Genomic DNA, 27,923 nt, shown 5'->3' on the forward strand with positions numbered 1-27,923 from the left:
TTAGTGCATCTTCCAGACAGGTAAAGATTTCCAATTCTTTCAAATGCCTTAGTTCATCTTCCAGACAGGTAAAGATTTCCCAATTCTTTCACAATACTTTAGTTCATCTTCCAGACAGGTAAAGATTTCCCAATTCTTTCACAATACTTTAGTTCATCTTCCAGACAGGTAAAGATTTCCAATTCTTTCAAATGCCTTAGTTCATCTTCCAGACAGGTAAAGATTTCTCAATTCTTTCATAATATTTTAGTTCATCGGACAGACAGGTAGAAATCCCTTGATTCTTTTATATTCTCTAGTTCATATTCCAGACAGATAAAGATTCCCAAATTCTTTCATAATACTTTAGTGAATCTATCAAACAGGTACAGCTGCCCTGATTCTTTTCATGGATGCTTACAAAGCTGCTACACATCAGACCTCAGCATTATGTTAATTGTACTGGATAATTTTGATTCCTGCACTGCAATTGCTCTGTGTTTCTTGTGTGACATTCAAAACAGACTCGAGCATAAATAAATGACAAGATACATATCCATTCTGTGTATTTGCCACTGTACCATGATTTGAATGACACAATGCTAAAAATAACTAGGGAGTCATACTAAATAGCTGTTACACGATTATACAACAATGAATAATTAATGTGCAAGATATGACCACCTGAAACTGAATAGTGAAACCAACATTAATATGACAATAAAAAACAGCTAAATTTGTGCGGCAAATGTCATTGAAAGCTAAACATGAATTTAACATTATTGACATTTAATGTTCAGAAAGAAATGATGTACTCGTGGTGATAGATATGATTTTGTGAATTTCTTCAGCTACACTGATCCTTTGTTTATAAAATATGAAAGCTAACTGACATGTGGGATTTGACACCAAATCATTTCTTTGATAAGCTACACAAAGACTTACCCTAAGAATGAATACAGAACCGTATGGATTAATCTATCAGGCGTTACAGTCAGATCAATAATTCGACATTTCACCAGACATGTGTTCTCTTACTGCTGTCGTCTGTTGAACAACTGTGAGGAAATCTATCGTGACACATATGTACCAAGACATGGCTTTTTTAGCGACAATGGTAAATATTTAGTATGAGTTTGCTTGGGTTGGGAGAATATCAGGTGACTCGTTGCAAGTCTAGTCAGGCTTGTGTTTAGCGTTGCAAGAAGGAAGAACATCCGTGACACTTAATGATATAGAGCATAAACAATTTGTGAAGTGAATGGTAGGTACAACATTTTGCAGGTGGAAAAGTATGCACCCAGCTAATGATATACGGTATATAGAAGTATAAAGAGAAGGGGTTGGTACTCAAACGGATATGTATGTGAACTGATGATGCCAAATTATGGAGACGAAAGCGCCTCGGCTCGCCTCACCTCGCCTCACCTCGCCGCACCTCGCCGCACCTCGCCTCTACCTCCGCTTCTTTTCGCCTCGCCTCGCCTCGCCTGACCTGACCTGACCTGACCTGACCTGACCTCACTTCACCTCACCTCACCTCACCTCACCTCACCTCCACCTCACCAGCCTCGACTTGCCACATCTCACCTTACCTCTGCCTTGCCTCCACCCCACCCCACCCCACCCCACCCCACCCCACCTCACCTCACCTCACCTCACCTCACCTCACCTCACCTCACCTCACCTCACCTCACCTTCATGAGCATCAGTCTACACAGGCTGCAATGACATACTTCAACCAAGTCCCTCAGCTTGACCATATGATTTATATAGCCTCTCATGGCATTGCTGAGGACTAAATCTAACAAACCTTCCAACAGAGCAATGCTGATTGCTGAAGTCCAAATCTTGGTTATTCCTGAAGACTAATTCTCACACTGATTGCCTAATGGGTTGTCAGGCTTGCTCACCTGGTTGACACATCGGTTCCCAGCTGTGCAGATTGATGCTCATGCAGTCGATCACTGGATTGTCTGGTCCAGACTTGATTATTTACAAACCGCAGCCATATAGCTTGAGTATTGCTCAGTGCAGCGTAAAACTAAACTCACTCTCACTCTGATCTGTTTTCCCATTAATTTTCTTGTTTATGTCTGGGGCAGCGGGACAGCCTGGTGGTTACAGCACTTGCTTGTCATGGGTTCTATTCTACACATAGGTGTAAAGTATGAAGCAAATTTCTTGTGTCCACTGCCGTTATATTGATGGAATATTGCGAAAAGAGGCTTAAAGTAATGCTTGTTTTGTCTGGACCCTACCAAGACTTAAGCTGACTCATTGCAATATATATTGAATGCTGTAAAAGGATGCATTAAACCATCTCACTCACTCACTCACTCACTCACTCACTCACTCACTCACTCACTCACTCACTCAGTGTCAGACTTTGTACCCTACTAAAATAAATCGTATAGATTCAGAGGCAGTAAATTTTCCAAAATTTGTATTGGTAAGTTGCCAGAGGTTTCTTTACCTTTGTGTACAACCTTGGAGTCGCAAATTTGTCTCAGTGTGTTTCAGTATGAGATTGTAAGGGGAGAAGGGTTTTTTAAATCCAAGTATGTAGAACCACACCGTTCGTTTTCTGTGTGGAAATACTGGCCATATTTGTACCTTCGTGGTTAAGAAGTGTAGTTCATATCATTTTTATCCATATTTCAACCATTTTTGTATAAAAGTATCAGTTTATTTAAATGATTTAGGTTTTTCTGTTGCACTTATTTATGTCTTTGTAATAATTGATTGTCAGAATAAGTTTCTTTTCAAGATATGAAACAGGTTATTCAGTTCAAATGCTGTATTACAGTTGGTGGGGTGTTTCTGTACATCATGTAACGAATTGTTGTACTGCTCACTGCATTGTTGGATAAGTGCAAACAGACAACTTCTGTAAACAAGATCGTGGCTGTTCCTAGGCTTGCTGACAGAGTGTTGCACACTTACTCCTCAAGATTGCAATACATATCCTACTTTAGTCATCTTGAAACTCAGCTCATCATCACGATTCAACTACCAGTGTTTGTTTACCCGACTCCCATTTTTAATACCAGAGTTACAGATAGTTCTGGTGTAGGCGCTGCTAGAGGAGAGGCTTGCTGTAAGTCTAGGGGATACGAAACACCAACAGGTGCTTGCTGTGTATGTTTGCTGTCTGACAGCACGGAGTCGGTTGTTACCTGTGCAACACTCTCAACTCGGAGCTCCATACTTGAGACTATACAAGACGAGAAAATCCATACAGTGTACACCAGTGATCAGACTGGGAACACTAGCATTTCAGAGGTGTATATGTCATGTGGACATTTTTAGGAACAGCTTTGAATGTGGGGATTCTGGATGCGAATTCATACCAGGTACTTCATGTTTCTCAAAATGGCATGGATAACTGGAATCAGACCCTGTGAATCCTGTTAATATTCTTGAAAAAAAAGAGCAGTAGGGTGGCTAGTTGGTTGAGAGTTCACATATCACTGCAAGGACTGGGGTTTGATTTTCCAGATCCTGTCAACATTACAGAAATATTGCTGAGAGCAGTGTGTGAAATTTACACTGGCCCTGTCGTCTGTGGCTAGAAAAAAATCATCAGGACCTCTAAAAAATTAGTTTGCAGTGGTTGGCCAGTACCGGGTAAATTTTTTGTTGATTGTAAATATACAAATATTGTATTGGACCAGTGAAGTTCAGACAGGACCTCTAAGTATTGTCTACATTCCCAGGAGTGATAATTACTTGACCAATTCATTTACTCCATTAAGAAAACAATTAGATATTTTATTAACCAAACTATAGATAGCACCTGTGTACATCAACTGTTGAGGATGAGTGAATCTGTGATGTTTTTAGGCAACACCTCACAAGTTTTTACGTCAGTTGGAACTAGGGAACAGTGCAAAATGATATATTTAATTTCATTTTGAAGCATCAATTCTAAATTCGGAAATATTTGTGTTTTTATTAGACATGGTCTTGCATTATCAAGTTTCTCAATTGTAACCTTTAATGTAATCTGTTCTTGTATGTTCATGTATATTGTTTTTCAGAAATTCGTTTGTTTTTTACAATGAAACCACAAAGTCTGTGCCTTTCCATGGATTCTAATGGTGGCGCCACAAATGTTATTTTAATAAAGTTTGTTTACTTGCCGAGTTTTGATTAGAGACATTTTGAGTCATAATCACGTAATCACAGATGAAATTCAAAATTATTTTCAAAAAGCTGGGGATCTCCAGTCAGCCATTATGGCCGAAACTTCATCTTGTTACAACTCGACTACAGTTGCGTGGTCGCTGAGCTGTAGTTGGTAAAATTTACAAATTTCTGTTTGATTAGCGATGAATAGATATCTTTCAGTCATTGAGTGTGTTATTAACATAAAAAGCTGTCATTTTACACTTGCTGAGATATTTGCTTTTACTGCAAAATCTCAAATCGGCAGTGTCTTGTCATTTACAAGCACAGCGATCGATATCATGATTTGGTTTCCTGTTGATCTCGTGTCATATTTCCACCAGAATGTTGTCGGTGAATCTGACTTCGGTACGTCATACCTGTACAGGGCTTAAATCAGACATCCTTCATAGTAGAGAACCCCACGTTGTTAAAACCACCCATTGTGAAACCTATCTTTGCCAATTTTAGGTGTAATTTTGCTAAGGAGAGTAATGTGACTTTCCGATACCTTCAGCCTGGGTGGGATGACTTAGGGAATACATACACCCATCTTCACTTCCTGGTAGGCGAATATCAGCTGTAATTAACAATAGTCTAGTGATGAGGACTCATCTCTTCTGCCTGTGTGCGCAGCCTTCTGAAATTGATTTCATTGCGAGATAGAGGCTTCCCTGCGCCAGAGAAATTGACGCTAAATAGATGGGGAGCATCTTGTTTCTAGCATCTAAAAAGTGGACTGTGATGCTGCCGTGAACTCGAAGATGCCACTTGACGTGGGATTGTGTTTGGATCGGATTGCGATCCTGGCGAGGGATGCCGGCATTAGCGCAAATTACTTTCCATTTTCTATACGCGACCAGGGAAATGTCAACTTTGTCATAAACCACACAAGCAGCCATAGTTAGGTTCTGATAGTTTTGTGCTCCTTGCTCAATTTTGAAATAAATATTTTATTTTCCCAATAACTGACAGTTTAGTATGGGCTATTTCATACATGATGTTCTCATTATGTTTGGGGAAATATTCAGAAATTGGAAATTTGATGTTGATATTGAGGTTTGTTTGAAGACATCTTGTTTATTCTATGGTGGCAGTTACTTGGGTCGTAGGAACTATATAATTGAGGTCATATTTATGAAGCTATTATCTTCCACTGGATCAATACGCTAGGTTTTGTGTCCTTTTCAATTACGTTGTTTGTCCAAAGAGAACCCAAAGAATGTTACATTCAAGAGTATTAGGCATGGAAAAAAATAGAAATGTTTCTCAGATATTGATGCATTGCTTTAAATTTTTATTGCTAATATATAAAAAATTATATTTCTCTAATCGTATAAAGCACACTTTGCTATCAATAGAATAAATGTTTACAAGTTACATTGTATTGAAGATTCCACTTTAGTGTGTGTCCACTTGTTTGAGAGTTCTTGATGAAACTTTAAATTATCCAGGAGTACTTGTTTTTGAAAAGAAAATAACACCAAAATCCTCCTGTCTAGTTCCTCCTGTCTTTCGATAAAAATTTGCCCGAGATACATTTAATCCTTTTTAATGGGCCTGATATGTATGTGAAAGTCAGATCATCCTGTTATTGAGACTAGCGAGAGTTCAAGTGTATCTGTGACCACTTTTTTATGTGATTATGATAAATGTTGCTTTTATTTTGGTAATATAAGTTTGCATATATTTATAACATTTTGACAACAAAATTGTTCAAACAAGGCATATATTTCTTTGTGAAATGATTTTAACAAAAATTGTTACCAATTCAGTTTATATTTCGGACTACTGTATTACTCCACTGTAGTATGCCTTTCTCAAGAAAGGAAACAACAAACAGACAAACTACATTAAACCAGCTGTTCCGTTCAACAAACAATCTGCATATTGTGGCCTTGCTCTGCTACAGGTATTGATTCTCTATCACGGACATGTACGTTGTTGATCATCAGTGGTCAAAGTAATGTCGCATGTGCTTCATTGATATTTAAACCCATAGACTGCATAAACTTGTATCTTTAACTTTTGGTACATTTGATACATTTGGCACATGTGTCAATTTATCCAGCTGGTGCGCAGTAGGGGAGCCTAGTGGATAAAGCTTTTGCACTCTGAAGACCTGGATTTGATTCCCCACACTGAAGTCATTTCTGATTTTCCTTGACATGATATTGCTTGAATATTGCTGAAAACAGCATACTCACTCTCACTCACTCACTCACTCACTCACTCACTCACTCACTCACTCACTCACTCACTCACTCACTCACTCACTCACTCACTCACACTCACTCACTCACTCACTCGCCACAGTTGTTATCTATCATCTGTTTCACGTATTGAATGTGAAGATATGATTCTGAAGGGCTGGGTGGGATAGCCTAGTGAATGCGGAGATTTGAACTCACCTCACTCACTCAGATTTTAGACTGATCATTATACAGGGCCAGGAGCTAGTCACCCACCCCTGAATTTGTTTTCCAGCATGATTTGTGTGTTGTGAAACTAACTAACTAACTACAAGGACCTTCATGAAGCCAGTATGACTGATAGATTTTAAGACTCTCGACACACGATGTCATGCAGCTCTCTAGGCATACTGATAAATGACATATGCTATCTGTTGTACTTCTCTGGGGAAATTATTCAATAGCAAATTCAATTTTCATAATTGTTGATTACAGAGTAAACGGTGATCTTTGTATCATATTTGCATGCATCCTCTTCTATTATGTCAGCATGTGTCAGTCAGAATCAGGATACTATTGCTGTCTACAGACGTTTGTTTAGAGTAATTACATTAGATAGCATGGTATTACAAGTTGGTTACGATGGCCACACATCTTTTGGCTATGTTACATTTGTTATCGGTACTGGAAGGAACCTGCCCCAGATTTCCAAACCCCAAGGGCTGCTGTTGTGTAAAAAACGATCTTACACTAAGGAGATTTCATGTCCCAAATGTAACATAGCTTTGCGAAAGTCGAAGACCCTTGGCCAGATTTCACAACCCTAGGGGAATTCTGTACAAGGGGTGTTTTTTTCCAAAGCAGTCTTAGCGTTTCCATTGTATTCATGGTACATTGATGCCTCACATATAAATAACATGATACAAGATTGTTTTGATGTTGCTTGGAGTAAGTGAGTGAGTTTAGTTTTATGCCGCACTCAGCAATATTCCACCTGTATGTTGGTGGTCTGGAAATAATCAAGTCCCAGACAGTCCAGTGATCAACAGTATGAGCATAGATCTAGAGTTGGGAACCGATGACATGTCAACCAAGTCAGCGAGTCTGACTACCCGATCCTGCTAGTCTCCTTGTATGACAAGCATAAGTTACTGAAGATCAATTCTAACTCGGATCTTCAAGGGCTGATATTTATAGGCAGAGATTTACTTCTAGCGTTCACTCACTCCTTCTGTCACCTATTTTCTGTCAACAAGTGCTTGGTGTAATTATTACACCGCTGAACTCGCTGTACAGAGTTGCCTCCATTAGGTTTAAGATCATTGGTTCAAATCCAAGTACAGCACAACCTGACCTGTAGAGATCAGCCTTCAACAACCCATGCTTGCCATAAAAGCTGACTATGCTTGTCGGGTGATCAGGCTTGCTGACTTCGTTCACACAAGTCATCGGTTCCCAATTGTGCAGATCGATGCTCATGCTGTTGATCACTGAATTTTCTGGTCAAGACTCAATTATTTACAGGCCGCTGCCATATAGCTGGAATATTGCTGAGTGCAAAATTAGACAACATCAAAGAAAACTGAACTCCCTCCTTCACTGGTTCGAATCTATGTACACCTAGCTAACGATACAATGCGGGTGCATTTCGTCAAAATGGTGGACATCTGGAACCTACATGCCAGGCTATAAACATGAAAGCCATAATGTCTCTAAAATACTATGCCACATTAAACTCATTTCACTCACTCACACAATCATCTGTCTCAGTAGGATATCTCAGTTGCGTAGATCATTTGAAATACCAGGATTTTTTTTGAATGCTGTAAACATTTTCATATATGTAAATAACTATCTCTGTACATACCATTTCTGTACCATATATCGTTCTTTATCACAAGTATGTTGTGTGTCATCTATCATGTTGCAAATACCCAAGAGAGGATTACTTAAGTTGGAGAACTTGTTCTTAATCCCTTCCTTCACTGAATAAAATCTGTTTGAATGAAATAGATCATTGCTCATGCTGTTGATCAATAGGATGTCTGGTCCAGATATAATTATTTACACACTGCTGATTTATAGCTAGAATTTGGATGAGTATTGCATACCGAACAAGACCACTCATAGGGAATATTCTAACCCATACTGGTGAAAGGGGCGGTGGTATAGCCTAGTGGTTAAAGCGTTCGCTCGTCATGCCGGAGACCCCGGTTCGATTCCCCACATAAGTACAATGTGTGAAGCCCATTTTCTGGTGTCCCCAGCAGTGATATTGCTTTAATAATGCTAAAAGCAGCGTAAAACTAAACTCACTCACTCACTCATACTGGTGAAAATATTCAAAAGCCTTCCATAAGCATTATAAATCGGTATTCAGAGTGATTTAGCTCTATTTTGTATTAATACAAAGATTTAGGTCTAATGTCTTCTATTTATTGGATATTGTTGTATAGTATAAAAGCAAATTCTGCAGAAGGTTAAGTCACTATTTGCTTGAAATAATTCCAGTGCCTCTGAGTATGAAGACTAGGTAGTTTCTATCTGCGTGTGTGGGTTAGACAGCTTAGGTTATTCTCACCATGGTTACATATTTTGAAAATTAATATCAGTACCTCATAATACATACTTGCTTTCTGTCTGACATTTACAATGGTTTACAGTTCATGGCAAGAAGAATCTCGTCTGACGTCAAACAGTTTTTGTAGCCCAATGTTAATTTCTTGCAGACCTATCAACAGAGGCGAGCATATCTTAGTCTGCTGTTTGGAAATCTCAAGCATTGGTGCTAACTGATAACATGTAATATTGTGCAGAATTGTCTGATGGACAAAGAGGCCATGCTTAAAACATATGCTTAAAAACATTAGAACATTTGCCAAAATGGAGAAAATTGTGTAATTATGCTTCATATTTTGTCTCGAATATACATTATTTATATAATACACAATAACCGTTTTATTGAGTAGAGAATTTAAACTTCAAAATATTCAATGTGCATTTATTATTCAAAATATTTTATGTGCATCTATTATTCAACATATTTTTTTATCTCGCAAATGTAATATATCCCTGAAGTGTAAGATGTAAATATATCATTGCTACACTTTGTTTGGTGAAAGAGACACTTGAACTTCTTAATTTCCTGTCTAATAATGCATGAGTCTCCTAGAATCTAGTGTTTTCCTCTCTCCTAAAACATACATTCTTCCTTGACTATATCGAAGTCATTTAGCGGTGACTTATCATATGTCAATAGTGCATTATTAATACGACCTCAGCTTTGGTATTCACATCTTCGTGTCCATGAAAGAGATATAACGTTGTGGAGCTACAAGAGAATTGGTTTCCTTGCCTACTTTCAATATTCCGTTGTGAGCACCTACTATTAATCTGTGCTTTCTTTATGCTGGCAGTAACATTTGCAGAAATCTAGATAATTTTCTGTAGCTTGATTTTCATAATTGATGTTTTTGTTGCCTTCCTTCATGTGAAATTGAAATGAGTAATGGCTGTGCTAGAAAATGTCGTAATGGTTACCATGGTTTTAGTGGTATCTGGTAGGAAAATTATTATTCATTAACAGATTTCACTTGAGTCATTCATGACATCATTGATCTCTAGTACCTGGACATGCCACAAGTGGTGAGGACAGATATTTTCTTACTGTTACATAGGTATATAGATCACATCTTGAAAATTTAGTTTGAATAGTGTTGTTTTGCTTTCAGATCTGCGACTGTACAAAGAGACAAGTGGCAAGAAGGGCACACGCAAAGACTGGGAGACGGTTTGTGTGACTCTCGCAGACTGGAGGCTCTTCCTCAGACATTTCCGTAAAACCACCAACCCTCAAGAAATACTACTATATCACTACCTGAGGGAGGAGTTATTCCCCCTTGTGGAAGTGTCTCTAGAGGTACATTTTTTATTACGTGTATTCGGAACTGATTTGAAATGTTTGTCATAATGAAGTTGACAGTTCAACTTAAATGGAAACTTAAATGGTCATCTCTGGCCTGCCTACCTGAGGTATTTTGTACAATTTTTCATCATTAAATACAATTATATGCCCACATTGCAGATTGTACGTCAGTCGAGTTATATTTGTTAAAAAATAATTTCATTCCACACTGAGGTTCAAGTTTTGGTATTAACCATCATTGAGAACGACATTGTCTGTTCTTCCAATGTGGTTTATCAGTGTCATCATCATGCATACCGGAGTTCTACAGATATATTCCGATTGCTTACAAAGCTCACCAAGCCATTGACAAACCCACAGATTTGAAAATCTATAAATTATCCTTGTATCAAAAGTTTTTCGAAGGTTTACACTTCCATCCCTGGAATAAGCAGGTCAGCTAAAGGTGCCAAGTATGTGTATTGTACATATTGCTGTGCAGACGTTAATATTGCGTATTCAGAAGGTATGCTGGGAGGAACCAGGTTATGTACATTTTTGCGCCTAATGATACACTCATTAGTCACCATGATTACACTTTGAAGGCAAGTCAGCCGTCTGTCATCTTTTGGTCAATCAAAAAATCTCTTCATGCAGTGTCTGGTTTGTTATCTTCCTCATAATGTGTGAAGCAGGCTAGCTATTCTCGAAACGTTCGTAGCGCTACAAACTTCTTAAGCCCATTCTTAGCACATGGGCTACGATAAAAGTTAGGAATTCATAGGGCTACGAATGCTTCAAGAATAAGGGCCTAGGCTAACTATTCTCGAAACATTTGTAGCCCCATGAACTTCTTAAGCCCATTTTTAACACATGGACGTATGAGTACACGAGTATGATACCTGTACATTTGAAATTAGGGGCGTATTTCTATTTTCAAGTTTCTATACTTTTGGATACCCAGCATGTTTTTAAAATCCAGGAATTCATTCCAAATGCGTATAACAGTCGCGAGATTTTGTATTCAATATTTATTAAGGCAAAATACTCCCAACTGCTTATAGCTAATACAACTTTATCCACTTCTGCTGTAGAAAGTGATATGTGCCTTAGTCTACATCTGATTTGGTGAAAAACAAGATGGATATAAGATGATATAACAGCCATATCTATACGCAAACAATTATATCTTTTCGTTAAAAAAAAGTTCTTCACATCATAAAATTGTGTTGGAATACAGGAGTTATGATGCTGGCTTTGCTAGGATAGCTTCGTGCACGTTAGCCCAGGCCAAGGTGACGTACAAATGAAATGAAATACTGTGGAACAGGGGTAGTCAAGTTGTTAAGTGTCCGCTTATCTTGTCAAATATATAGATTCCAAACATAAGCACAATGTGGGAAGCCCAATTTCTGCCACAGTATTGCAGGAATATTGTTAGAAGTGGCGATTGTTGGAGATCTATAGCCTGTTTTTATATTGTTTTGTCCAGATAGTGATGTTAATTTTGACTTTCCATGCTAGTTTTAAATTGTGATATTCTAGTTGTTTTACTGTCCTTCGTCGACAGGTTTTACAGTTTACATATAGTCCTTTTCATTGTTAATAGTTCTCGTCACGATATGGTTGAGATATTGCCGATGTGACGTTAAATATTAACTCACTAACTCATTGTTAGAAGTGGTGTAAAGCATTCTCACTACTGTCTGAAGCAGTCTCAATCAGATTTTGTCATCTGAACCGTTATGTCAATTACTATTGATATCGCATCGATATATATACTGGCACATGATTTATGTAGAATTTACATCATGAATAGGGGCGGTGGGGTAGCCTTGTGGTTACAGTATTTGCTCATCAAGCTGAAGATGCAGGTTTGATTCCCCACATTGTTGCAATTTGTAAAGCCCTTTTCTGGGATTTCCCACCATATTGCTGGAATATACACTAAAAAGTGAAGTGAACCTAAACTCACCACATTTTGAATCATTAGTATACCCCGACTTAATATTGGCTATGAGAGTGAAATCTATTTTTCTCACTTTTCTTTTCCAGAATCAACTTTTAAACGAATCTAGTTGTGAAAATTTGGAGTTAGATCCAGATTTCTTGATGAAACGTGAGCGAGAAGAAGTGAACGCAATGTTGAAAGACTCTGACAGCATGAACCATGACGTGAATGGCTCTGCAATCAAGAGTGAAAACGGAATGGACATTAAGGAAGAGAACGCAGAAGATTCAGCTCAGAAAAATCTGGAAAACTGCAGTTCGGCACCTAATTCAAATAAAATGGCAAATGGAGATATGGGAAAAGGTGTGGAAGATTTATCTGATTTTCTTTCTATATTCATCTGTGCAGAGCGTCAGTTCTGACTCAGTGTGATCTGTGCAGAGTGTCAGTTCTGACTCAGTGTGATCTGTGCAGAGCGTCAGTTCTGACTCAGTGTGATCTGTGCAGAGCGTCAGTTCTGACTCAGTGTGATCTGTGCAGAGCGTCAGTTCTGACTCAGTGTGATCTGTGCAGAGTGTCAGTTCTGACTCAGTGTGATCTGTGCAGAGCGTCAGTTCTGACTCAGTGTGATCTGTGCAGAGCGTCAGTTCTGACTCAGTGTGATCTGTGCAGAGTGTCAGTTCTGACTCAGTGTGATCTGTGCAGAGCGTCAGTTCTGACTCAGTGTGATCTGTGCAGAGTGTCAGTTCTGACTCAGTGTGATCTGTGCAGAGTGTCAGTTCTGACTCAGTGTGATCTGTGCAGAGCGTCAGTCCTGACTCAGTGTGATCTGTGCAGAGTGTCAGTCCTGACTCAGTGTGATCTGTGCAGAGTGTCAGTCCTGACTCAGTGTGATCTGTGCAGAGCGTCAGTTCTGACTCAGTGTGATCTGTGCAGAGCGTCAGTTCTGACTCAGTGTGATCTGTGCAGAGTGTCAGTTCTGACTCAGTGTGATCTGTGCAGAGCGTCAGTTCTGACTCAGTGTGATCTGTGCAGAGCGTCAGTCCTGACTCAGTGTGATCTGTGCAGAGCGTCAGTTCTGACTCAGTGTGATCTGTGCAGAGTGTCAGTTCTGACTCAGTGTGATCTGTGCAGAGTGTCAGTCCTGACTCAGTGTGATCTGTGCAGAGCGTCAGTCCTGACTCAGTGTGATCTGTGCAGAGCGTCAGTTCTGACTCAGTGTGATCTGTGCAGAGCGTCAGTTCTGACTCAGTGTGATCTGTGCAGAGCGTCAGTTCTGACTCAGTGTGATCTGTGCAGAGCGTCAGTTCTGACTCAGTGTGATCTGTGCAGAGCGTCAGTTCTGACTCAGTGTGATCTGTGCAGAGCGTCAGTTCTGACTCAGTGTGATCTGTGCAGAGCGTCAGTTCTGACTCAGTGTGATCTGTGCAGAGCGTCAGTTCTGACTCAGTGTGATCTGTGCAGAGCGTCAGTTCTGACTCAGTGTGATCTGTGCAGAGCGTCAGTTCTGACTCAGTGTGATCTGTGCAGAGCGTCAGTTCTGACTCAGTGTGATCTGTGCAGAGCGTCAGTTCTGACTCAGTGTGATCTGTGCAGAGTGTCAGTTCTGACTCAGTGTGATCTGTGCAGAGTGTCAGTTCTGACTCAGTGTGATCTGTGCAGAGCGTCAGTTCTGACTCAGTGTGATCTGTGCAGAGCGTCAGTTCTGACTCAGTGTGATCTGTGCAGAGTGTCAGTTCTGACTCAGTGTGATCTGTGCAGAGTGTCAGTCCTGACTCAGTGTGATCTGTGCAGAGTGTCAGTCCTGACTCAGTGTGATCTGTGCAGAGCGTCAGTTCTGACTCAGTGTGATCTGTGCAGAGTGTCAGTCCTGACTCAGTGTGCTTAAATGCTGGTGCCAAGATTTTTTTGGGGGGGTCAATTCTTGTGCCAAGATAACGTTGTAAAATTGTGAAATTCTCATACCAAGATTCTAGTGATGTTCCAAGTCTTAAGATCAGCCAGTGTTTGAAATTGAGGGGAAAGATCCTGAAGTCTTTAAAGGGCGGTAGGGTAGCCCTGTGGTTAAGGTGTTCACTCATCATGCTGACAACTGAGGTCTGATACACCACATATTTACATTATGTGAAGCCTATCTCTAGTGTCGGGCAGTATGATAGTATAGCGGTTAAAGCTTTCGCTCGTCACGCCAAAGACCCAGGTTCAATTCCCCACTTGGGTACAATGTGTGAAGCCCTTTTTCTGGTGTCCTCTGCAGTGATGTTACTGGAATATTGCTGAGAGCGACAGAAACTTAAACTAACTAACTCACTCACTCACTCACTCACTCGTTTTAGTGTCTCCTTTGTAATAGTTCCCTTTTATCTTTGGCATTGATATATTTAACCTCTTGATGTACATGTTTAAGTTTGAAAGCTATCCATAGTTCTGGATGAAGTTCTTAGTTGAAAACATTTGTTTTGAACTGGTATCAGATGACGGTTACTTTAATAATATCAATGTTTTGGGGTATAAATACTTCTAGATTGCCCTGTTTATCATCAAAAAGTAATCCAAACCATTATGTTGAGTATGATCTTTGTATTGGAAAATAATTTTAAATTTGATGTTTTGAAAATAGAGGGAAAAGCAATTATGATTGAGAATTGAATTATTTCAGCAGTCCTTTGAAAATATCTTAAAAATAAAGCCTTCTGACATATAATCTCTTGAAATTATAACAGCAAAGTAAATTATTGAGGATAAAATGGTTGGAATGCATCCTATCACAACAAACTATCAACTCTTGAAGGTCAAGCCAGAATATTGTATGAGGTCTTTTAGTGGCATTTAGAAGTAGATCTATATTACCAAGAACTTTCATGGATAAATCTTCTTTTGTGTGTCAAAGAATTAAAAGAAGATTTATCCATAAAAGATCTTGTTCAGAATATTATAGTTAAAATTAAACACCAGTTGAATCTTAAGGATTATTTTGTGAATGCATCAGTCTGCAAACTGTTAATGATTTACATAGGGTTCCAAAGTGTCATACCTTTGCAGGAAATCTGGAAGTTAGTCCTTATCTTGTGCCAAATGGGGATGATGTTATTTTGTATTCTCTTTGATATTCCGGTTTTTACATGTCTTTGCTTCTAAATGACCAAGTTAAAAACAATGTTTGCAGTAATTACGTTGTACAAACTAGGAATTTATTCTTTCCGATATTGGAAATGTAAATGTACTGACTTTTGGTTAAAACTCAGCTGGTTATTATTCTCTAGTCATCATTTCCTGCAAAATCTCTGACAATGGACCAGTAGATGACTAGAAGGGTTATCTCCCTATATCATGCAAGTTTAAGCCATTCTGTTCTAACCAGGATCATCTTGAAGTGTTTTGTACATAAGTCGTGTATTTTGATTGTGTTGGCCTTGATCAGTTTACTTATGGATTTTTTTCAGATTCCCAAATAAAGCATGAAGATAGCCCATCAAACAAAACTCAACCTGTGAGCACGGGTCCGAATAAGAAAGGTAAGAAAGGTACTGTCGGACTTCATTTTTATGTTTCATCTCTTATGTATACTCTACAGAAATACTAGGTGGTAACTGACCCCTCTCACCGAAGTTTTAATGTCTGTAAGAGGTGACTGTTATGACTCCAGTTGTCGATAACTTGGTTGATTGTGTTCCATCGCACTCCTTTTGTATGCTTGTAATACTGATCGCTAGATTGTCTGACCCAGACTTGTCGTACATAGACAGCATTAGACATACTAGAGGTATTGGAATTGTTGAATTTTTAAGTTTCGTGTGAATAGAAGTTCTAGACTCATACAAACCCAACTATTGATTATACACAAGTTCCATTAAACATATTTGAATTGGATATTTACTTTTGAATGAATGGGAGTCCTAAACCATTAAAAACCAAACTTTTGAATTTACATAATTTTTAATTGAATTCATTCTATTTGTGTGTCGTCTGATTTGTCAGGTCTTCATTATCGTCACATGTTCCTGTGTTCACTCTTTATACTGTGTCTTCCACAGCTAAGATAGAGAAAGGGGGCACACCGACAAGTGATGGGCCTCACAAGTCTCCTGGATCACAGCACCCGCCACCGATGCCCCCGAGTGGGCAGACGAAGGCGCAGCAGATTCAGATGTCAATGGAGCCGCCATTCATGCAGCAGCAGAGCCAGATATTTGTCTTTTCCACCAATATGGCGAACAAGGCAGCAGAGGCCGTGGTCCAGGGGCAGTACAAGAGCATGCTAGACTTCCACCTGGATCAGGCCAACACAAAGAAGTTCCTTCAGGTACGAGAGCTGTTAGGACATAAAGGACATCAGTGGTGTGGTGTATAGGTGTTAGTGTCGTAGAAGTGCCAGCGACATGGTATACAAGATGTTATTATCACACAAGGAGTGTGGGGTATGAGGGTGTGGTGTAAGAGGTTTGTGTAATACAAGGGCCAGTGGTATGGTATATTAACTGTTATTATTACACAAGGGTCAGTGGGGTGGTTTATTAGGGTTAGTATTACACAAGGGTCAGTGCTGTGGTATGTGAGGGTTAGTATCATAGAAGGGCCAGTGGCATGGTATATGAAGGGTTACTTTCACACAAGGCTCAGTGGTATGGTATGTCAGGGTTTATCTTACCTCACACATGAATGTTGCTTTCTTATTGGCTAAGCGCTATTCTAGTATTTTCAATGTACCCCGCTTACAGGCGATGTATTATTTTCAATGTACACCGCTAGGAATTTCAAACTCTTCTGGTGCTTCATGGTAGTACTTTTTTACCTTGAATAACATTGAATCACGCATCAAGCATGGAAATTACTGATGTTTTGCGATTGAAAATCGATGGAAGGGAGATAACTTGTGTCGTCTGCAAAATAGTGATTCGCCTTGCATTCATCAGAAGTGCCTCAGACAGTTCAAAATTACAATTCAGTTGTTCGGTAAGATTAATACGTTGTTCACTGGTCCCTCAAGGGTACATGAGCCCATGGCCCCCTCGTGACCAGTGAACAACTTATATAGTATAATACAAGCTTTCCAAATCCAACCAAAGGTAAGTAACTCTTGGTGAATGATCATTGGTTCCATGTCATTAAATTTTTTAGATTTTTGCATCTGTTGTCTTAAGATTTAATCTGAAAATTGTGTCACACATAATATATCAAATCCTGTAGGTGAGAGTGCCTGTGAAAATTGGCCATGATGTCATGATTGATTTATGTTAGTGTATCATATCACATCTATGCTCATGCTGTCAAGACACAATTATTTACTGTTGTCATATAGCTGAAATATTGCTGACTCCAACACTAGACATCATCAAAGAAAACATATGTCAAGGGACTAACATCTGTTTTCATCTTCTCTTCCAGAAGCACCCATTGAAGCCAAGTCAGTTTGGCCGAGGAACTGGGATGCCTATGGTCAACATACGGAACCCCAACCCAAACATGATGAAGGGACAAGGCATGGGAGGATTCGGACCCAACCCAGCCTCAAGCATTGAACAGTGGGTGCAGCAGCAAAATGCAAACCTCAAGGAACAGGGCATGGGGATGCCAATGAACAATATGAATGGGCCTCCTTTCCCGACAAATAACCCAAGAATGATGGGCTGGCAACCCAACCAAGGAGGGATGGGCCCGAACTATCCCATGTTCTCAGAATTCGATGAATTCAATGCAGTTAACCACATGAACCTATTGCAAAACAAAGTGCCAGACGAAAGCTTAACGCCACAGCAGTTGCAACGACGAGAAGAGCACTTGGCAAGTTTACGTAAAATTCAACAGATGTTGTTCCCTGATCAGCCTCGAGGTCCAGGAGGACCTCAGCAGCATCAGCAGTTCCCACCCGGGCCAGGACCAGGACCGGGTCCAGGAATGATGCAGGAAGGGATGGGGATGCAGGGCGGCATGTTCCAGCAGAGCATGATGTCGCCACACGGGATGATGTCGTCGCATCAGGGTATGATGTCGCCCAACCAGGGAATGATGGGCTCTCAGCATGGAATGATGACATCACAGCAACAGTTCATGATGTCACAAGGAATGTCTCAGTTTGGGCCAGGTGGGCCCCCACCTCAGAACAATTTAAGCCCTGCTCAAAGAGAGTGGCTGCGATTGCAGCAAGAATTTTATTCTGAAAAGCGTCGCATGACAATGAATCCAAATATGGATCATAATGGCCCTCCCCCTCCATATTACAGTTCAATTGCACATAAACGACAAGGAGCAATGGGGATGAGTTCATCTACCTCGCCTAATATGAATGGACCTCAAATTCATGGTATGGGCCCTGAACAGGAGATGGGTATGTTTCCAAGGCCACGGAGGCCATCACATCCACAAATGGATCCCGGCCCAATGATGGGGGGCCCTGGTTTCAGCCCTCCAATGCCCCCTCAAGGAGCAGGTTTTGACTCTGGCATGATGCCTGGTAGAGGTGGGCCAGGAATGATTCCACCATCAGTGTCTCAGATGAAAAATTCTCAGATTTCATTACATCGAGCGGGCAATCCTGAACAATTTCAGCCGGATTTGGCAACATCTGGTCCACCAGGGTCTCAGAAAAATAACAAACCTCCGCCCAGTTATGCCCAGGCTCAAAAACGAAAAAGAGATGATCATCTTGAGGATCTGTATAAAAACTTACAACCCACACCTTCACCTCAGCAAATAAATTATCTGAATCAGTTTGAAGGGCAGGAATTGACTATTACAAAACAGTTGAACTCTGCATATCGTGATTCAGGAATGACCAATGAGTCGCAACCCCCACACTTACCAAATCACTTCCAACAAAATCAAGTGCATTCGCCTATGCATGGACCAGGCTCAAACAAAGGACCCATGTCAAACTCTAGCCAGAACTCTAGTGCTGGGCCATTATCAAGCCCAGGGCCTATATCAGGTCCGTCACCCCTATCTGGCCCTTCTCCAATGTCTGGTGCTAACATGAGATTATCACATTACGATCCGCCATCCAACAACAGCATATCTAGTGCTCCTACCACTCCTACAGCTAAATCGTCCATGTCTAATATCACGTCAGCAAGTCTTGCCAATTTGGCAAAAGGCGTGGAACATTTGTCAAACCAAATGCAACAAAACATGATGCAAGGTGGTCCATTTCACAGTATTCAGGTACAGGGACAAATGAATAATGGAAATGGTGGTAGTACATCTCAAGGGGGACCTCCTCAGCAGCAACAGCAACAGCAGCAACAACAACAACAGCAGCAACAGCAACTACCCCTTCCTCCTCATGGTCCTCCTCATCAACAACATCCGCAACAACATCCACAACAACATCCACATCAACATCCACCACATCTGCATCCTCAAGGACAACCTCAACCTCCCCATCCCATTCAACAGCATCAGCAGCATTCAGCCAACACTTCCAGTATTGCGCAAACAACAACTACTCCAAGTGTGAACAATACGTATGTCAATGCAACCATGTCCATTCAGCAATTGAACATTCAGAGTGTCAATGCGCCCAACAATCCTGGAGTGGGCAATTATAACCCTTCCATGCAGGTTCAACAGATGAACAATGAGACGTCTCAGATGAACGTTCCCGGGGGACCGCAGGGCCCAGGAGGCCCCATGCAACCTCACTGTCCCCCCATGTCCTCAGGGCCGTCCATGTCACAGTCACAGATGATGACAACAAGCCAGTGTCCTCCATCAATGGGGAGTAAGGCACCTCCTTTCTCAAGTCCCAACCATCCCTCTGCAGGTGGAGGTCCTAGCAATCCAATGATGGGTCCTGGTGGCACAGGGAGAATGAGCCCATCGAATTTCCCTGCCAGCTCTGTGGGCAATGCAAATGTTCAGATTCAACCCAAAGCACCCAATACCATCCAATATCTACCAGCAAATCCACCAGCTTCACAACCCAACATGGGTGGTCAGAAGAGACCTGATTTGGACTTTATGCAAAATTTCTCACCACCACTCTCAAACATGGAGGGGAAAGCTCCAACATCGACTTTGCAATACTTTCCAAATAATTCTCCAACACACAGTGGCCGACCAGGAATTCCTTCCCCCTTCTCCCATCAACAGCAAATGGCCATGCAGCAATCAATGATGATGCGAGAACCAAATCCAGATTTCCCTGGCATGCCTGGTCCAAGACCAGGACCTGGGATGCACCATCCATCAGGAGGAATGTCGGCAATGGAAGGACCGCAAGGTCCCATGGGACCTATGGGCCCTATGGGGCCTGGTGGGAACATGCCACCAGAGGCCATGATGAGCATGGGAGGACCAGGAATGGGTCCAGGAGGGCCAGGTCCGATGCCTGGAATGAACCCTGGTGGACCTCAGGGTCCAATGGGACCCATGTCACCTATGGATCCACGTAGTCACATGGGCAATGGTCCAACTCCTGGTTACATGCCCAACGGACAGTCTATGATGAGTCAGAGTATGATGCAAAGTCATATGCAGATGCAGGGGCCTGGACCTGGGGGAATGCCTAGCATGCCTATGCAGGGTCCAGGGCCCGGAATGCCACGGCAGTCCAGTCAGCCAATGGGAATGCCAGGTCAGGGAAATCCATCCATGCCAGGTGGACCTGGTGGACCGCCAGGTGGTCCTGGTGGACCAGGCTACAACGCACAATATCAACAGTTTCAGCAACAGTTATACTCTCAGAGCAGACAAAGACAGATGTCCCCAATGGGTGGGATGATGGGCAGTCCTGGACAACCATATATGGGCATGATGCCGAATATGCATGGGCCTACATGATAAGTGGGTTTGGTGAGAATGTGTGGGTCAATGTGTGTCTGGGCTGGACACCTCACCAGTGCTGTACATGATGATCAGTGGAGGTGTTCGGAGGTGTCATAATCCATGTGATCTCATGTGTGTCCCGTTATAGCCTGTCTACTTACCTTCGAAGCCAAGCTATGTTTGTGTGTGTTCACCATAGACTTAAGACATACAGTGATTGTGTGTGATCGACTAAGTTTTGCTCAACTATTGTGCGACTTCAAATGTCTTGCTTCTCGAGACAAGTATTACACATATTTGCCAATATGTGCTGGATTTTACCAGAACGTGTGGGATACCTGCAAAGGAAAATGGAGTTGGGAAGAGTTATCTCACCTTGTTTCTTTTGACTGACTCCCAAGCGTGTGATATTCCTACACTAATGAAATCTTTGACAGTGCAATCATGATGCCGTTCATAGTTTGTAGGAATATGTAACCTGGCCATATTTTGCTGGATAGCCCCCATAATGGAACAATTATGAGCTTGAGATAATATTTTTGTAAAACATAGTGAAATTTGTTGTTGACAGCAATTGACAAGATGGCTGTGACTTGTATTTTTGCGTTCTACCATGCATATCTGCTTAATGTTTCGACATACCTCAATGGCAGTGTCTGCCATTTTGTTTTTCTGTCTGTATGCTACTGTGCTGAATTTGGATTCAGAATAATAACGAATTCTAGCCTATCTCAGGGCCAATGTAAACCATTCGCTTTAATGGAGTTGTATCAAAGAAATAGGAGTTAGATTTACCAAATCTTGCTGGATCTCAAAGTGCAATGTGATTTTTTTTGCATTTTTTTTTTCCAGGAGGTATTGGAATTGCATAATCGTATGTTTATTGAAACTAACACTATTAACATATCATTGACAGAAAGTAATGTACAAACAATCCAATAATATCAGAGCAAGTTAGATATTTAGAGTTGTCGAACATGAACTGTGTATCGTATGACCACATTGATCTGAATAATAAACTGCTGGGTTTCATTTCGGGGTGTACTCTTGTCGAAGAAATGTCCTGAGGGTGAAAAAATTGAAACTGAATTTTACGAAGCATGCAATTCTTAACGCTGGATTTTGACATATTTCTTATCAAGAATTATACTGCTTGGCTTTGTGTGTGCAGATATGTAGTAAGCCCTGAAAAACCTATTTGGTATTTTTTACATATTTTTCTTTTGTTTTGTGATGGGAATGGAGTAGAGGAGTACTGGTGGCTCTGAAACTCATTCAGCTTGAATGTTGCAACATTCTGGTAAATTGGTAATAAGGTTCTCTTGGAATGTCATCATTGACATGTTTGAGACTTTATCTTCTTCTGAAGCTGCAGCATCGAAAGTGGAAAAACAAGGAATAGTCAACTTCTTGCAATATCTGAACTATCCAATAAGTTTTCGTTTTCGACTCTGGATAGTGTGCTTGTTATTGCCTCTTATTCTCTCAGACCTGCTTATCCCAAACCTGCTTACTCATTTATCTCAAGACATGTAGCGATATTCTGAATATTTTATCTTCCTGTTAACCGAGCTGTGTTACTGTTTAATATCCAGATGTAGAGTGTTACATATTATCCAGATGTCCTGTTCATTACAAGATAAATCCACCCACTCCTCTACGTGCAATCTCATTACTGCCTTTTCGTTGTTGGAGAAATTGGGAAATATTCACAAGTATACAATAGTAATTATTTTCATATTATTCCAGTTCATACATTAATGCCGGTGAATATATTTTCAAGTGTCGATTTTGTTTCCATCTTGTACAAATGGTGTCTACATTCATAAACGAACAAACACTTTAGATAGTGAATATTTAGAAAGCAAGTCTATGAGACCATTTACCATTACGAAGTGTAACATTAAAGATACAAATTTTGTGTTTCAAATAAATGACCCAATCAATCATATGTATGGTTTTAATTTTTTCCACACAATTTCCTGACAGGCTTTGGAAAACACAGGTTAAAATTTCAAGGCTCTCATTGTTTCCTTTTCAAACCATTGGCTGTGTTCAAGGGAGGTAATCAATGAAGCTGCATTCCCAGAAACATCCATCAGGACTGAGTGTCAGGCAGATAGTCCATTGTTATAGATACCAGAATGTGTTCACAATACTTTAATAGTTTTATCCAATGAGTGCAGTCTGTACCATAAGAGTTGCTCTACCAGGCTAGCAATTCTCGAAACGTTCGTAGCCCTACCTACTTCTTAAGCCCATTCTTAACACATTGGCTACGATCAAAGTTAAGAATTCTTAGAGCTGCGAACATTTCGAGAATAAGGGCCCGGTGCCATACAACCCCATGTAAGTGCAGTGATCTTGGATGCAAAGCTACACCCCTTTCCATCTCCTTCATTTAACCTGCACCAGTTTTGAAGAAAATAGTATCTTCATATTGCATGTGTTTCCTGAACCATCAAATGAACTTTTTTGTACTTTGGATCGCAAAAGGTATTTTAACGAGACAGGTGTAAATCTTGAAGTCTAGTTATGACAGTTGTGACCATACTAACGTGTTGTGAATCTGGGACAGCCTGATTATCAAAGTCACTTTGTGCTGTGGTTATCGTAGTGAATTTGTTTCAACAGATTTAAGATATTTGTAGAACCGAGATCACTGGTATAGGCCCATTACTTCACACAGCCTGGCTCATCCTGGTTTACACACCTCTGCTGATTCAGCTCCTTAAAAACACGACCAGCTTTTGTTACAAGAATTCTTGTTTCAATATTGACTTCTCAGCACAATGTTTGATCTTAACATTTTCGTATTCGAAAATTATGTTGAAAACTTCATATTCATATTAGTAAAGACTTAATTTGTTCGGGGCAGTTGGGTAGCCTAGTGGTTAAAGCGTTTGTTCGTCTCACCAAAGACCCAGGTTCGATTTGTACATGGGTACAATTTGTGAAGCCCATTCCCATTTTCTGGTGTTCCCTGCCGTGATATTGCTGGAATATTGCTAAAAGCAGCATAAAACTAAACTCACTCTCTTAATTTGTTCAACATGTGTCAGATTTTCAAATTAACATAATTCAACTAAGTCAAGAAGTTGTATGGGAGTTGTTCCTGAAATTATAATTGTTTTGTGTTACTGGAGTTGTCATGCCATCAGAGATTAACGTAAGCAGTATGAAAGAATCACATGATTCATACTGGAGGTTTTTTTTAATAAAAGTTAATAAATTTTTACCTTAATCTACAAGTGCAGGTGTATTTCGGCTACATAGGGTAGGTGATACAGGAAATGATATTATAATAAGAAAATCTTGGTATTTCCAGGAAGTTATTGTGGGTTAGAAGTATATGTTTTAAACAACATTCTGTCTCAGACATTCAGTACTTGAATTAGCAGACCAGCATATTAGAAATAGTGTTAAGGTCATCCTTACATCACTGGGGCAGTTGGTTAGCATAGTGGTTTAAGTGCTTGCTCATCACGTCGAAGATCCTGGTTTGATTTCCCACATAAGTATTATATGAGAAGTCCAGTTCTGTAGTTTCTCAGGGTAATATTTCTGGAATATTGCTAAAAGCGGGGTAAAACTACACTCACTCACTCACTCAATCTTCCTAATCTAGACAGTTGTTCATTTGGAGCTTAACAGAAATGCCAGTGACAGTTTCTTCTTGTGTGAAAACCTTTGACAAATCCATTTGTGTTCTGTAACATCTGGTGACCCATCGAGACCATGATTTGTGTTGTGGTGTAATATTTGGTGCAATATGAATGAAACAGGTTTCAACAAAAGGTTGATATGAGTTGGTCATTGGGTAATACATGTTCATTCCGTTTGTAATATATACCACTCAGAAGAAGTAAAGGATCATGCAATTCCTTCATATTTCCATACATGTAGTTATGCACGACAGATTCATAGTAATACGAAAGAATATGGTGATCTTTATCTTATTTTTAGCAGTATATGAATACTACATCAAATGGAAAAGGGTTTTACAAACTTAAGTTTATTGATGAAGGGCTATTTTTTATAGGAATATGTTCAGAAACGTTCTGTTAGTCAGTTCAACATATTGGATTCTTTGCTACTTGCAGAATATCTCTTCAAGATTACTCCTGACAAATAGTATTTTGGATAAAACTTTTTAAACAGATGTGCACCACATTTCGCGGCCACCTCTTGCCTTTGTGTGGATTAAAAATGGCTTTATCCATAATTCTGTTTGTCATGATAACATCCAAATTTTAGAGAGAATTTCACAAACATAATTGTCGATATTAATGGGCAGAGGTTAACCAAAGTAGATTACTGTCTCCAACTTCCAAATGCTTGTGAAGACTCAGGATTATGTGTTCCTTACAACTAAGTTATCAAAACCAAAGGAGAGCCAGGCTTCTCAAGTCAGCTCTTCTTCCAAATGGCATTCTTTTTCAGATTGTTATGACATGTGATAATGTCATGAATTATTTGACATGAAGTGCCAACTTGTTCCACTTACATCTAGCATGCTATGGACATATGCATGACATTGTGTTAGAAATCTGGCCATCGGTAAAATACTCATTCAGACTAATCTGGGCAAAATAAATGTTTTTGTCTGTTGAACTGAATACAAAATGTTCCCAAGACAAGAATAACATTGTATGGGCTAATATGTGATACATACCATGGTTTTGTTTGGGATTATTTTTTAATGAACTATCTTTTCGTGTAATCTGACATGTTCTTTACCCATGGCCAAGGTAGCTATTTATGCATGCTGGGTTCTGTGTTGACCTTGAACTATATACTGCTGCTTAGAATGGGTAAAACTACTTTTCTTTGGTGATCTTTCATGAGAAACATGGTACAAGCATTTTGGATAAATTTACTTTTTTTCAAAATCATTTTTCATGGAAAGTATTTTAGAAATATTTATAATTTTATTTTGAAATATTTCAAAATTCATTGTCATTACAAGTATTTTGGTGAAAATCTCTTTTTAATGTCATCCTGCTCAAGTGTGGATAGATGTAGATTTATCCAATCTGTTGAATGACCCCAGTTTCATCTCGTCATAATGAAATATTGTTAAATAACTAAATATTAATCTTGTACAAATGACCTTGTGGTCTTGATCATAACGGAAATAGGTGTCAGTGTTTACTGAAGCGTCCCATCTGTTGTGTTCAAAGGGGCGAAATTGTTAATCATGTACTTCGTATAAAATATATATATATACATATTACATCCATATATTATATGTACATACATACAGTTGTGTACAGTTGTAAAATCAAGCTTAGATAGTTGATGAACAAATCTCTTGAGAATGTTGATGGAGATTACATGTAGCTGGGCTGAGTAGTGTATTATCATAGATGCTCTGTTGTTCCCACATTGAAAATGGCTGATGGTTAGTCAGTGTCTGCTCTGTTCCTGTTTTACAGCTGGTTCTAACGATTCTATTTTTGATAAATTTTCTATATTGTCGACCGCTGTCTCCCATGCAGGAGATGATAATGTTGATGCCTGTACAGAACTTTTATAAAATGAATGCCTTACTAATCGGGTGTTTTCGTATGTCAACTGGCGGATTGTCAGGGGACTGACGTCTGCAGAACGTAGAAATTCTGACTAGTAAAATTGTTTAAAATTGTTTTGTCCTTCTGTTGTTATTGGAGTATTGTTTGGTGCGAATCTAATTAAGATTCCTGTTCTATGACCACGGTCAGTTAATAATTTAGTGATAAGTCCAAATAAAATGACAACCATTATGAGTCAGGTCAGCAAACTTATTAGTGATGTTATATCACAAGCTACTGGTTGCTGAACACTTCCCCAGATATGACGCATTGAAGATCTACAATTCCAAGATCGGAGATGAAGTCAAAAGGTGTTTAATTGAATCATTCAATATTTAGGAAATCGACTGATTTTGCACTAATATGTAATCAGGAAAATCAATCGCATCAGTATATTTTCCGGATTGAAAAATCATTCTTAAGGCACCATTGCTGTATAAGCAAAAATAAAATTCACCAACATTTAGAGTAATTATCGAACTATCTTTGTGCCAAATTTGAATGCATAGTGTTGTGCTATTTCCGAACTTTCATTCTCGAAAGACTGACATCATCAAACTGTTAGTGAACTATTTCAGCAGATTTAAGAACGTTAGTGAGCATTATTTACTGCTTGGCAAGCATTAGATGAGCCAGCACAGTGAATGCGCATGTGACAAGCAGGCGGGGCAAGTAATCTGGACGAATACACTTGGTTGCTACAATAATGCTGACCATGAAATCGATACCCTTAGTGTTTAACACGTGTCTTATAGAGCGATTTAGTTCAGCAAGACACCACCACGTGACGGTTCGCAAATCGGAACATCGCCATACGCTGCCGTGAAGGTGGATACTCGCTGTTTGCAGTTGCTCGATATTTCAAGGTTCATCAGAGCGCCATATTTTAGGCTCTGTGTGTGCAATCGATGTCATTGAGCCTCCCGAAACATGGCACTAAGTATCAGAATACGGGTACCACAATCACAGTATTGTGCAATGTCATTTATTTGCCAATACACAGCCCTAGTTTTGAGTTGAGTCGTAGTCCTTGGCCTGGTTTTACCAGGAGCCCATATAGAGGTTGTAGAGTATCCCTGGCTTCATGGAACACTGAGTCACTAAGGTAACCTTAGTGCATTGTTGAAGAATGGGAATTAAGGTTAATCTTAGTAAAGATTGCTTCGTGAAAGGAGCCCATGAACTGGAACCTTAGAAACTGGAGACAAGTCTGGTTCGGTGATGACTATATCTTCATCGCCAGAGGCGATATGACAGCGTGTTTACGGTCGGAGAAATGCATTTTTTGCTCCAAAATACATTCGACAGGTCGACAGATTCGCTGAAGACAGTGTGTCATAGTGTGGGGTGAGATATTCAGCACATAAAGATGTGATTTCATGGTGGTTTAG

At 39.9% G+C, this 27,923-nt stretch overlaps 2 protein-coding genes across 6 annotated transcripts in view; one reads left to right on the forward strand and one right to left on the reverse strand.

The window, feature by feature from the left end:
* Positions 1-26,606, forward strand: part of LOC137260968 (B-cell CLL/lymphoma 9 protein-like) — a 136,618-nt gene extending 110,012 nt beyond the window's left edge. For 3 of the 5 annotated variants that reach the window (XM_067798554.1, XM_067798556.1, XM_067798557.1), the window contains 5 exons: positions 10,073-10,260; positions 12,301-12,559; positions 15,640-15,720; positions 16,231-16,499; positions 17,582-26,606. In XM_067798554.1, the coding sequence (XP_067654655.1) occupies positions 10,073-10,260; positions 12,301-12,559; positions 15,640-15,720; positions 16,231-16,499; positions 17,582-20,974 (4,190 nt within the window). In that variant the 3' untranslated portion in view covers positions 20,975-26,606. The remainder of the gene's footprint in view (positions 1-10,072; positions 10,261-12,300; positions 12,560-15,639; positions 15,721-16,230; positions 16,500-17,581) is intronic. The other 2 variants (XM_067798555.1, XM_067798558.1) reach the window with 1 other exon arrangement.
* The window catches only part of LOC137260975 (uncharacterized protein KIAA0930 homolog), a 225,905-nt gene that overhangs the window by 165,479 nt on the left and 32,503 nt on the right, over positions 1-27,923 (reverse strand). The window lies entirely within an intron of this gene.

Source organism: Haliotis asinina, chromosome 14 (assembly GCF_037392515.1).
Source record: "Haliotis asinina isolate JCU_RB_2024 chromosome 14, JCU_Hal_asi_v2, whole genome shotgun sequence".
NCBI lineage: Eukaryota > Metazoa > Mollusca > Gastropoda > Lepetellida > Haliotidae > Haliotis > Haliotis asinina.